Below are 12997 nucleotides of genomic sequence, written 5' to 3'. Positions count from 1 at the left end.
CCTGTAAATGGAAGGTGAGGTGACATAGGAGGGATGCCCTGTGAGTGGAAGGTGAGGTGACATAGGAGGGATGCCCTGTGAGTTGGAGGTGAGATGACATAGGAGGGATGCCCTGTGAGTGGAAGGTGAGGTGACTTAGGAGGGATGCCCTGTGATTGGAAGGTGAGGTGACACAAGAGGAATGCCCTGTGAGTGGAAGGTGAGGTGACATGGGAGGGATGCCCTGTGAGTGGAAGGTGAGGTGACATAGGAGGGATGCCCTGTGAGTGGAAGGTGAGGTGACATAAGAGGGATGTCCTGTGAGTGGAAGGTGAGGTGACATAAGAGGGATGCCCTGTGAGTGGAAGGTGAGGTGACATAAGAGGGATGCCCTGTGAGTGGAAGGTGAGGTGACATAAGAGGGATTCCCTGTGAGTGGAAGGTGAGGTGACACAGGAGGGATGCCCTGTGAGTGGAAGGTGAGGTGACATAGGAGGTATTCCCTGTGAATGGAAGGTGGGGTGACATAGGAGGGATGCCCTGTGAGTGGAAGGTGAGGTGACATAGGAGGGATGCCCATGAGTGGAAGGTGAGGTGACATGGGAGGAATGCCCTGTGAGTGGAAGGTGAGGTGACATGGGAGGAATGCCCTGTGAGTGGAAGGTGAGGTGACATAGGAGGGATGCCCTGTGAGTGGAAGGTGAGGCGACATGGGAGTGATGCCCTGTGAGTGGAAGGTGAGGTGACATAAGAGGGATGCCCTGTGAGCGGAAGGTGAGGTGACATAAGAGGGATTCCCTGTGAGTGGAAGGTGAGGTGACATAGGAGGGATGCCCATGAGTGGAAGGTGAGGTGACATAAGAGGGATGCCCTGTGAGTGGAAGGTGAGGTGACATAAGAGGGATGCCCTGTGAGTGGAAGGTGAGGTGACATAGGAGGGATGCCCTGTGAGTGGAAGGTGAGGTGACATAGGAGGGATGCCCTGTGAGTGGAAGGTGAGGTGACATAGGAGGGATGCCCATGAGTGGAATGTGAGGTGACATATGAGGGATGCCCTGTGAGTGGAAGGTGAGGTGACATAGGAGGGATGCCCATGAGTGGAAGGTGAGGTGACACAATAGGGATTCCCTGTGAATGGAAGGTGAGGTGACATAGGAAGGATGCCCATGAGTGGAAGGTGAGGTGACACAAGAGGGATTCCCTGTGAGTGGAAGGTGAGGTGACATAGGAGGGATGCCCATGAGTGGAAGGTGAGGTGACACAAGAGTGATTCCCTGTGAGTGGAAGGTGAGGTGACATAGGAAGGATGCCCATAAGTGGAAGGTGAGGTGACATAGGAAGGATGCCCATGAGTGGAAGGTGAGGTGACACAAGAGGGATTCCCTGTGAGTGGAAGGTGAGGTGACATAGGAGGGATGCCCATGAGTGGAAGGTGAGGTAACATAAGAGGGATGCCTTGTGGGTGGAAGGTGAGGTAACATGGGAGGGATGCCCATAAGTGGAAGGTGAGGTGACATGGGAGGGATGTCCTGTGAGTGGAAAGTGAGGTAACATAGGAGGGATGTCCTGTGAGTGGAAAGTGAGGTGACATAGGAGGGATGCCCTGTGAGTGGAAGGTGAGGTGACATAGGAGGGATGTCCTGTGAGTGGAAAGTGAGGTGACATAGGAGGGATGCCCTGTGAGTGGAAGGTGAGGTAACATAGGAGGGATGCCCTGTGAGTGGAAGGTGAGGTGACATAGGAGGGATGCCCTGTGAGTGGAAGGTGAGGTGACATAGGAGGGATGCCCTGTGAGTGGAAGGTGAGGTAACATAGGAGGGATGCCCTGTGAGTGGAAGGTGAGGTGACATAGGAGGGATGTCCATGAGTGGAAGGTGAGGTGACATAGGAGGGATGTCCTGTGAGTGGAAAGTGAGGTGACATAGGAGGGATGTCCTGTGAGTGGAAAGTGAGGTAACATAGGAGGGATGTCCTGTGAGTGGAAAGTGAGGTGACATAGGAGGGATGCCCTGTGAGTGGAAGGTGAGGTGACATAGGAGGGATGTCCATGAGTGGAAGGTGAGGTGACATAAGAGGGATGCCCTGTGAGTGGAAGGTGAGGTGACATAAGAGGGATGCCCTGTGAGTGGAAGGTGAGGTGACATAGGAGGGATGTCCTGTGAGTGGAAAGTGAGGTGACACAAGAGGGATTCCCTGTGAGTGGAAGGTGAGGTGACATAGGAGGGATGCCCATGAGTGGAAGGTGAGGTAACATAGGAGGCATGTCCTGTGGGTGGAAGGTGAGGTAACATAGGAGGGATGCCCATGAGTGGAAGGTGAGGTGACCTGGTAAAGGGATAATGTTGTGAGTTGGAAAAGAACAACTACAACAATGCAAAATAAGAAAACACAATACAAAGGGCAGTTACCATATCCTTCCCACAGGCTGTCCCCTGATGTACCAGTCCCGGGTCAGGTACATCAGTGCCTAGGTTGAAGTCTACACCGGTACATTGCACAGGTCCCACATTGAAAATAATGATGCTGCTAGGTATGCTCTTATTAAAATTTCCTGTACACTGCAGTTTTCCACACAGACTGTCCCTGTGGAGAGAACACAGAAGACAACTATTACATGGCTCTCGAAAGTTAACACTTTGTATATTGCAGAAAAATATAATTTCATCGTTAGATAATGCTAAGGAATAATTCCAGATATGACTATATTATACATGGCAACAATGGTCCAGCTTGAACCAATTTATTATGGATATACCGTACCTGGCCAATGCCCCTGGAAGTTGAAAGACACTGCTACTCCAGTGATCTCCACTTGCTTATGGGTCCCGCGCCAAGTGGTTGCACTTCTGCTTACTGAATACAGAAGGCACTAGGCACCATTCAGAGAATGGCTTGCATTGTCTGAATGAATGGAGGTGGGGAGGTGGGGCAGTGACATCATGTTACCCACTTCATTCAATCAGAGAATGTTTTGCATGCATTCAGAAAATGCAAAGCATTCTCTAAATGGTGCCAGTGCCAAGCGGCTGACCTGTGTTCTCAATGAATCAGGCCAGCCACTCAGCGTGGGACCTGGAAGCAAGGGGAGATCACTGAAGCAGTGCTATCTACTACACTGATTTCCAGCTCCCAGGGTCATCAGCCAGGTATGGTATACAGTATACATATTTACAGTAGTCCAAGCTGGACCAATCTAACTATGCATAAAATATCTATATCTACCGTGTTTCCCCGAAAATAAGACCTACCCCGAAAATAAGACCTATCGTTATTTTCCAGGAGGGCTGCAATATAAGCCCTAGCCCGAAAATAAGCCCTAGTTCGAGGTGATAGTGTGATTTTTGAGGAAACACAGTATAATCCTGTTACGGCAGTGTGCTGTGTGTCTGTAGCGGTGTCAGGTGCCCTTTAATGCAGTGCGGTGCTCAGCTGATCTCACCGCTGGTCTCCTCTTCTCCCGCCTGTCTGCGTTGGATCTTGGGCCCCCCCCTCCCTTCACAGAGCTTTGGCGGGTAATTGAAAGCACTGTACAGTGCGGAGCCTCTGGAATCAACGTGTGCGGTATGCAGCACGGATACTCCGGTCTCTTCTCCTGCCTATCTGCGGGGAGCTTGGTCCCCCTCCCTTCACAGAGCTTTGGCGTGTCACTGAATCTACAGTGCAGAACCTCTGCAATCAACATGTGTGTGGTATGCAGCATGGATACTCTGGTATTTACAGTTTTTTTTCCCTCACATGCTGGTGTGCCCTCTTCCATGCTTCGAGCATTGCAGAGGGAGGGTGGCTGGGGTCTCTCGCTGGTGGCTGGGAGAGGTGGAGGAAGGCTGAGGTGTTTAGCACTGTTGGATTGCAGAAGCACACACATTCTGTATTGTGTGCTACTGCTGTAAAAGAAAGAATTTGGGCATTTTAAGTTTGTTCAAACTGTGGATTCCTGACAGACAGGGAGAGAGCGAATATATTAAGACCTACCCCGAAAATAAGCCCTACTGGGTCTTTTGTTGCCAAAATTAATATAAGACCCGGGCTTTTTTTCGGGGAAACACAGTAGAATTCCTCATTAAAGAGACAGCATTACCTTGCTCAATCCCACATCTATGGTACTGGGTGCTACCACTAAAGTCAAAAGATATTATTGTTCAGATGCAGCTGGTGGTGGATATCAAAAGAACCGCTGAACAATTTCAGGTTTATTTCCTATAGGGAAACTGCAACATATTATCCCAGCTACTTTCCTTCTCAAATCGGAACTATAATTTTATACCGATTGGTTTCAACCGCACATTCTGTAGTGGAGATCCTTGAAGCTTATTTAGTCCAGTTCAAACACTCGTAGCATATAAACACGTTGAATGGCAATTATTGCAAAAAGTGGCTACCGATTTGTCATACTACATTTGAATGAGTTGGAACAAGAGCATTCCATGATGAGCAGCCAGCTGGAGCGATGCTCCTTAACCACTTCATACGTAGCAGAAGAGGTCCAGAGTCAGCTTTGCGGGAACCGCCACCCAATAAAGGACCCTTATGCCAGGGCCGGCCCTATGATGGGACCGGGTGGTACCATGGGTACCAGGCAGCACTTTTAGGGGGGGCAGCATACTGATGCCCGCCAGCCCGGTCCGCCAGCTCCGCTACTCAAATAAAATTGATGTCCTTTTTTTCCCACAAATAGAGATTTCTTTTGGTGATATTTGATCACATCTGCGGTTTTTATTTTTTGTGCTATAAATATATATATTTTTTAACTTTTTGCTATAATAAATATCCCCAAAATTTAGAAAAATAAACTATTTTCTTCAGTTAAGGCCAATATGTATTCTTCTACATATTTTTGGTACAAAAAAAACCCACAATCAGCGTACATTGATTAGTTTGCGCAAAAGACATTGTGGCCGTCGGCAATTCACATGTCCCTTTATACTCCTGGATACATGTATAGAGCCATGGCAGGTCCTTTTATACGCCTATATGCATGTATAGAGCCATGACAGGCCCTCTTTATACATCTATAGAGCCATGACAGGCCCTTGTTATACTCTTTTATACATGTATAGAGCCATGACAGGCCCTCTTTATACATCTATAGAGCCATGACAGGCCCTTGTTATACTCTTTTATACATGTATAGAGCCATAACAGGTCCCCTTTATACTCCTTTATACATTTATAGAGCCATGACAGGTCCTCTTGATATTCCTTTACATGTAAAGAGTAAATGACAGGTCCTCTATATACATGTATAGAGCCATGACAGGTCCTCTTTATACTCCTTTATACATGTATAGAGCCATGACGGGTCCCCTTTAGTTATCATGATATAAAATAATGAATGTGGGGGCCTTTTGGTTGGCGTGATTTTTTTTCTGGGGGGGCAGCATTTCATTCTTGGTCCCAGGCAGCACAATGTCTTGGGCCGGCACTGCCTTATGCCCTGTACACACGATAGGTTAGTCTGATGAAAACGGTCTGATGGATTTTTCCATCAGTTATTCGATGAAGTTGACTGATGATCAGTCGCGCCTACACACCACCAGTTAAAAAAATGTGCAGAAAAAAATGAAGTTCAATGCTTTCAAGCATGCGTCGACTTGATTCTGAGCATGCATGGATTTCTAACCGATGGACGTGCCCACAGACGATCGTTTTTTTCTATAGGTTTTTTATCCATCAGATAATTTTAAAACAAGTTCCTATTTTTTTAACCTATGGATAAATAACCGATGGGGCCCACACACGATCGGTTTGGTCTGATGAAAACGGTCCATCGCGGCGACCCCCCCCCCCCCCCGCAATTTTGCGGAAATTGCGGCACCCCCCTGCTCAACAACTTCGGCAGATGGATGTAATTCTCGGCAGCCCCCCCCCCCCCCCGCTCAACAACTTCGATGCTCCTCCAGGGGGTCCCTTCACTGCAGCTGTGTAAGGGGCCCCAAAATTATTGAAGGTGGCCCTCCGTCCAGCGGTTGTCAACAACTTTGATCGGGTGGATCCCCCCCGCTCAACAACTTAGATAAGTCAGTTGGCGGATCCAGCCCCCCCTCAACAACTATGATCGGTCGGCGGTAGCAACCCCCCCCCCCCCTCGCTTCTCTGCTCCAGGGGGCCCCATTGATTATTAAAGGGATTGTAAAGGAAAAACATATTTTTTTTCATAATATGCATCCTTTTCCTGCAGACATTCCTCTTTTCACATCCTCATTGTTCGTTTTTGCTCAGAAGTTGCTCTATTTCTTCTCTGTTCTGTTCACTTCCTGCTTGTCTGATTGTTACTGACCACCGTAACGGGAGGCTTTACTGCGGTGGTCAGTAACGTGCTCACCCCCTCCTGGGAACTACATCTGTGCGGCAGGACGCTCTCTACGTGTTAGAGACTTCAAGGAGGTGTGAATTACTGGGCGTGCCGCAATGCATACTGGGAAATGTAGTTCTTACATGAACGAGCGCCGCAAACCAGGAAGTGAATGAGAGAACAGAAACTAGAACGCAGGAGGTGATATAGATGAAGGAATTTAATAGGTATTTACTCGTTTTTTAACAGAATCATTACACTATTCTGTCTGTCTACCTTGCAGACATTAAATTTAGGCAACATTTTTTTTTCCTTTAGTGACCCTTTAAACCCAGGGGCCCCCACCACCCCCTAAGTCCTGCCCTGTCGGTGACATGGAGCCGTTTGGAAATACTCGAAATCACTTGTAAATACTCGGAAACACTTGTAAATACTCCGTTCCCCAAGTATTTCAGAGGCACTCCGGCACCCCCTCCCACCTCTGGCCACATGCGGTATTGCATGCAATAGAAGTCAATGCGGGACGAATTATCTTAGATTCCATTGACTTCTATGGGGAAACTCTCTTTGATATGTGAGTGCTTTGGATTACAAGCATTCTCCTGGAACGGATTCTGATTATCGTAATCCGAGGTTCCACTGTACCACTAGACATATGTTTTAGTTGTTTTAATTGTTGGCAGGTATAAGATCGTGTATGATGTAACATTTTCTTCTGTTACTTACGCAATTAAACATTTTTTGTAAATTCCATTCACAATGCCACAATTTCCGAACTGTGTTCCCTTTACATTTACATCCTGGAAACATTCATCCGGTGCTTTTGTTGTTTCTGTACAGAAGGCAATGACATTGATTTAATACAGAAGAAGTGACTTCCTCAGAGTCTCAGAAATAATTTATACATTCCCATCAAATGCAATGAATGTAGCTTGTGTTAAAGTGGGTGTAAACCCTTACCTCAGGTGATACACAGAGTTGAAGCAAATTCCCCTACATAAGTTGTACCTGTTTATCTGCAGCCTCTCTTTTCTACATCTGTTCAAAGTCCATAATTTAAACTTGTCTGAGCTGTCAGAAAAAAGGGGGTGGGGAGTTGAAATTACACACTGCAGAGCTCAGTGAGGAGAGCTCTGAGAGCTGATTGGAGGGAAGAGACACATCCCCTTCACACAGCACAGAGGAACAAAGCTGAGGCTGTCAATTAGCTGGAGACCCCTTTCCGTCACCATTTTTCTCTTGGTGTCAGGAAAACTTGTCAGAAGTGACTCTTGCTGATAGCAGAGGAAAGAAGCAGCAGACAGAAATTAGACTTAGTGCTCCTATTTGAGTCAAGTACACGCTATAGAGGTATGTGCTTTGTGCAGATTTCGGGGCAGATCCACGTAGATCGGCGCTTCTCTCCGCCGGGCGTAGCGTATCTAAGATACACTACGCCGCCGTAACTTTTTTTTTTTTTCGAATCCTCAAAGAATTTGCGCTGTAAGTTACGGCGGCGTAGTGTATCTTTGGCGGCGTAAGGGCGCGGAATTCAAATGGATGTAATGGGGGAGTGTTTTATGTAAATACGTTGTGACCCGACGTAAACTACGTTTTTTTTTGAACGGCGCATGCGCCGTCCATGGGGGTATCCCAGTGCGCATGCTCGAAATTAAACTCGAACCAGCCAATGCTCACGACGGTGACGTCATTCTACGCAAATCCCTATTCGCGAACGACTTACGCAAACAACATAAATTCAAAATTCGACGCGGGAACGATGGCCATACTTAACATTGAGTACGCCTCATTATAGCAGGGGTAACTATATGCCAGAAAAAGCTGAACGCAAACGACATAAAAAAATGTGCCGGCCGGACGTACGTTTGTGGATCGCCGTAACTAGCTAATTTGCATACTCAACGCGGAATTCGACGGAAACGCCACCTAGCGGCCGGCGGAAAAAATGCACCTAAGATCCGACGGCGTACTAAGACGTACGCCTGTCGGATCGATCCCAGATGACGTTGTATCTTGTTTTGTAGATACCAGCCATAGATCTCAGATGATGACAGTCTCTGTTATCATTTAGACTTGGCGACAACCTCACATCATTGGGTTCAGTTGATTTCTAGCAGTGGACAGCAGTGGCGGCTGGTGCTCAATATTTTGGGGGAGGGGGACAAACCAATTGCAATACCCCCGGTGGAAGACGGGGGACGAATGGGAAGGCGGTGATCTGAGGTCTCCTTACCCTAAGAGACAGATGACGAGTCCTGGCCGGGATGACACTCTCATCTCCCCTCCTCCTCCTCCTTCCACTAATCTGAGCCGGGGAGTGCTGGATGTTGCTGTGGGTGAGCCATCCCTGGAGATCTCGCTCCAGGGCTGTTGCTTCTCCTCCCGGCCCAAACAGGAAGTGGGTCCTGAGACCAATCGGGTCTCAGGACCTGTTCCCTGATTGGCTTGGAGGAGAATCAAGAAGACAATAGCAAATTTTATTCGCTATTGTCACACAACCGGGTAGGCTCAGGGCGCAGTGCTCTGCGCCCCGAGTCCACCCTATTTTTAAGCCATGTGCTTAAAAAAAAACATCACCAGCTGGAGCGAGCAGCAGCAGGCTGAGGGGCAGCAACAGCCGCTTCCAGGATCCAGCACTGCCTCGCCTTCGAAAGGTAAGGCATGCCTTCCTGTCCGATCTACCGGGGGGGGTTGTTTGCTGCCCCCCCCACCCCCCCCCAAAAAAATATTCAGCACCAGCCGCCACTGGTAGGTGAAATCACTGACAGCTCTCCAAAGGGTTACAGATTTTACCTACTATGGGAAAAAAACATTACATAACTTTTAGCAAAGCAAAGAATAATGGACTTACCTGGTCCAAGCAAAGCCTTGCACTGTGCATTAAAGGTCTGGCAAACGCCACCATAGCAGTAAGACTGGCCACTATTACAGGTGTAGCCATCCATCATGGAAAAATCAATAGGGCACAAGGCATGGGAACCATTGCAAAACTCCGGTAGGTCACATTCGCTAGCCTTGGAACGGCAAGGTGTGCCACCCACCAAAAACTGAAATTGTAAGTAAAAAAAAATAAAATGTTATACATTGTATTGTATACCTTTTGAAAATAAAATATTTTGAAAAAAAAAAAACAGGTTCAAATATTTATTTATTTATGAAATATTTCTTATTTATAAAAAATTTACATTTTACATTGTATTGTATACCTTTTGAAAATAAAATATAAAAAAAAAATAAAACAACAAAGACGATCATCATCATTTATGCACACCACATCAGAGTTACAACACTAACCCAGATTCTTTTTCTAGAACAAGGCCGGATTCACACTTGTGCGGTGCGATTCCAGCTCTGTTATCTCTGCAGAGAGATAAGAGAGCTGTTCAGCAGATCATCTCCGTTTTAGCTGCGAATTTGGAGACCTGGGAAAGGGGAGGGGGGAAGTGTATTGAGTAGAATGAGAGAAATCCTGAAGAGAAATAAACACATCTGCGAATCAGATGTGTGCCCATAGAAGATAATGGGCCTGAATTTGCCCCCATAGCCGCACCGCAATGCCTAAAAAACGCACACGTTTTTTCGGCAATGCGAAGTGTAAATGCATTGCACATATGTGAACCAGCCTGATTGAAATAATGTATTTAGAAATGTTCTGCGAATTGGATGCGGTTTAATCCGCACTCAATTCGCATAGGTGTGAACCCGGCCTTAAAGTTATAAAGGTTATGCAATAGTATTTTAAAAAATTATTTTTTATAAACCAGCAAATTACCAATCATTTACAGCTTAAATACCATTAGGGCCCTATCTAATCTTCTACTAAAAATCTTTGCTGACCCACAGTGGTCAGATCGAGCTCTATGTGTGTCTAGATTTTCAAATCTTCAGAGGAAATCCAAATATATTATTAACACAGTAAATTTTACAGCCTTTGGTCCTTCACTATATAAAAATGGCAAATTATTGCGTCCAGCGAAGGCCTCGCTGTGCTTGCTCACCTGTCACACTACATGCATCGCCCCCAAAATGGGGATTTTATTAGACATGTGGCGAAAAATGTATTTGTTTTCGTTTGTTTCATTCATTGTTTACCTTTTTTTTCCGGAAATTCGGAATTCAGAAATCAGAAAATTTGGAAATTTGAATATTTGGAATTCGGAATTCAAAAAATCTAAATTTTCAAAAATTAGAATTTTCGAATATCCGAATTATCGATTTCTGAATATTCAAAATTCGGAAATTGAAAAATTTGGAAATTCTGAAATTTCGGAATTTGAAAATTCGAATATTCGGAATTTGGAAATTCTAATATTTTGAATTTGGAAATTAAAAAATCCAAATTTTCAGATTTTCAAATTTTCGAATTATTGATTTCTGAATTTTCGAAATACTAAAATTCTGAAATTGAAAAATTCTGAAATTTTCAGAATTAACTAATGCCGCGTACAGACGATCGGTCCATCCGATAGGAACGGACCGATGGACCGTTTTCATCGGTTAACCGATAAAGCTGACTGATGCTCCGTCGCGCCTACACACCATCAGTTAAAAAACCAATCGTGTCAGAACGCGGTGACGTAAAACACAACGACGTGCTGAAAAAAATGAAGTTCAATGCTTCCAAGCATGCGTGGATTTTTAAAACAAGATTGCTTTCTTTTAACCTATGGATAAATAACCGATGGGGCCCACACACGATCGGTTTTGAGCGATGAAAACGGTCCATCAGACCATTCTCATCGGTTTAACCGATCGTGTGTACGCAGCATTATTTGTCAAAATTTGTTAAAAAACGAATTCGGAACTAAACAAATTGCACATGTCTAGATTTTAGCCTGGAGTCTTTTCACATTTCCCCTCTGCGCCCACCAGATATTTACGTACATGCTAGCCAATGGAACCGGGCCAATGTGCCAAAATGCTTCAGATTTTACGAAATGTCGAATTTGCAAAATGTTAAATATTCTAAATTTTGAAATTCCAAATTTAAGAATTTATGAAATTTCACATTTACGAAATTCCGAATTTCAGAAAATTCAGAATTTCCGAACTTCCAAATTTTGGAATTTTGAAATTTCAGAAATTTGAAATTTCCAAAATTTTTGATTTTTAGAAATTAGAAATTTCAGAAATTAGAAATTTCAGAATTAGAAAATTTGACATTTTGGAAATCCGAAAATTTGGAAATTATGCCCCCTATCTGGTGCGTTGATCTGCATTGATCATTGCATGCTCCGTGCAAGGGAACATAGAAAAGCATTGCCCAAGTGCCAAGTTCCCACTATACATATGCAGTGGTATGCGTTGTGTGAAAATGTAGCTAGTGTTGACTAGATCAGCCCCACATCTATTTCCCTCTTTCATGTAGTATAGGATTAAACTTTGATCTTACCTTGCAGTTCTCACAGCACAATCCTTGGGCACACTGGGATCCACTAGTAAGCGTGCAGGTAGCAGCATTGCAGCATGGGTTCTTGCACTCCTACAGAAAAATAATGAACAGATATTCCAACTGTTACAATTTTTCCTACAAAGCAAAAAGCCCAAATGTCCAAATTGGGCCGTATTATGCATTTTCCCTCCCCAGTGTCATGTGACTCGTTAGTGTTACAAGGTCTCAGGTGTGAATGGGGAGCAGGTGTGTTAAATTTGGTGTTATCGCTCTCACTCTCTCACATTGGTCACTGGAAGTTCAACATGGCACCTCATGGCAAAGAACTCTCTGAGGATCTGAACAAAAACAATTGTTGCTCTACATGAAGACGGCCTAGGCCAGTGATGGCGAACCTTGGAACCCCAGATGTTTTGGAACTACATTTCCCATGATGCTCAACTACACTGCAGAGTTCATGAGCATCATGGGAAATGTAGTTCCAAAACATCTGGGGTGCCAAGGTTCGCCATCACTGGCCTAGGCTATAAGAAGATTGCCAATCTGCATTAAAGGGGTTCTAAAGGTACAAAATGTTTTTCTCCTAAATAGCTTCCTTTACCTTAGTGCAGTCCTCCTTCACTTACCTCATCCTTCCATTGATGGGACACTATTTCTCCCTCTGATACCACCAATGGGGGAATATTCCTCCCACTGATACCAATATTGGGGCTCTATTTCTCTCACTAATACCAATGATGGGACACTATTCCTCCCACTGACACCACCAATGGGACACTATTCCTCCCACTGATACCAATATTGGGGCTCTATTTCTCTCACTAATACCAATGATGGGACACTATTTCTCCCTCTGATACCACCAATGGGGCAATATTCCTTCCACTAATACAAATCTTGGAGCACGATTCTTCCTCCTGCTGAACACAATGGTGGTGCGTCCATTAAGGGTGCACAGGTGCCGCCCCCTCTCTCCAGCCACCCACTCTATGACTAATGGATAGATTCATGCATTGCGTAAATTGATCAATGTCTGCTGCCGCTGCCCCCGATTCAGGCTTCCAGACCCTTTTCGGACACCGGGCACCTGAATTACAGTGGCGGGGTGTTTTTGAAGCAGATAATTAGAGCAATAGGCTTCAAAAGAGGTGGAGTCGTAGCGCAAAGCATTACACTCGGACGCCACCCAGGTGTATTAGGAAAACGAATATTAATTTGCTTTCCTAACACTAAACCGCCTCTCCGCTAATCAGGTGTGCGGGTCTGTTACCAGTCACCTGATTGGCTGAAAGGACAGGCGCTGCGATTGGATGCCTACCAGGAAGAGGGGGAGG

The 12997-nt window shown here is 45.5% G+C and overlaps 1 protein-coding gene across 1 annotated transcript in view; it reads right to left on the bottom strand.

The window, feature by feature from the left end:
• LOC120946700 (disintegrin and metalloproteinase domain-containing protein 9-like) overlaps positions 1-12997 on the bottom strand; it is a 133546-nt gene that overhangs the window by 23001 nt on the left and 97548 nt on the right. Inside the window, exons 13-16 of the mRNA XM_040361330.1 lie at positions 11664-11753; positions 9123-9318; positions 6998-7103; positions 2388-2562 (exon numbers count right to left, since the gene is read on the bottom strand). Of these exons, the coding sequence (XP_040217264.1) occupies positions 2388-2562; positions 6998-7103; positions 9123-9318; positions 11664-11753 (567 nt within the window). The remainder of the gene's footprint in view (positions 1-2387; positions 2563-6997; positions 7104-9122; positions 9319-11663; positions 11754-12997) is intronic.

This window comes from Rana temporaria, chromosome 8 (genome assembly GCF_905171775.1).
Source record: "Rana temporaria chromosome 8, aRanTem1.1, whole genome shotgun sequence".
In the NCBI taxonomy this organism is placed as follows: domain Eukaryota; kingdom Metazoa; phylum Chordata; class Amphibia; order Anura; family Ranidae; genus Rana; species Rana temporaria.
The sequence above is the reverse complement of the archived record's forward strand: the minus strand, read 5'-3'. Positions and strand labels throughout refer to the sequence as shown.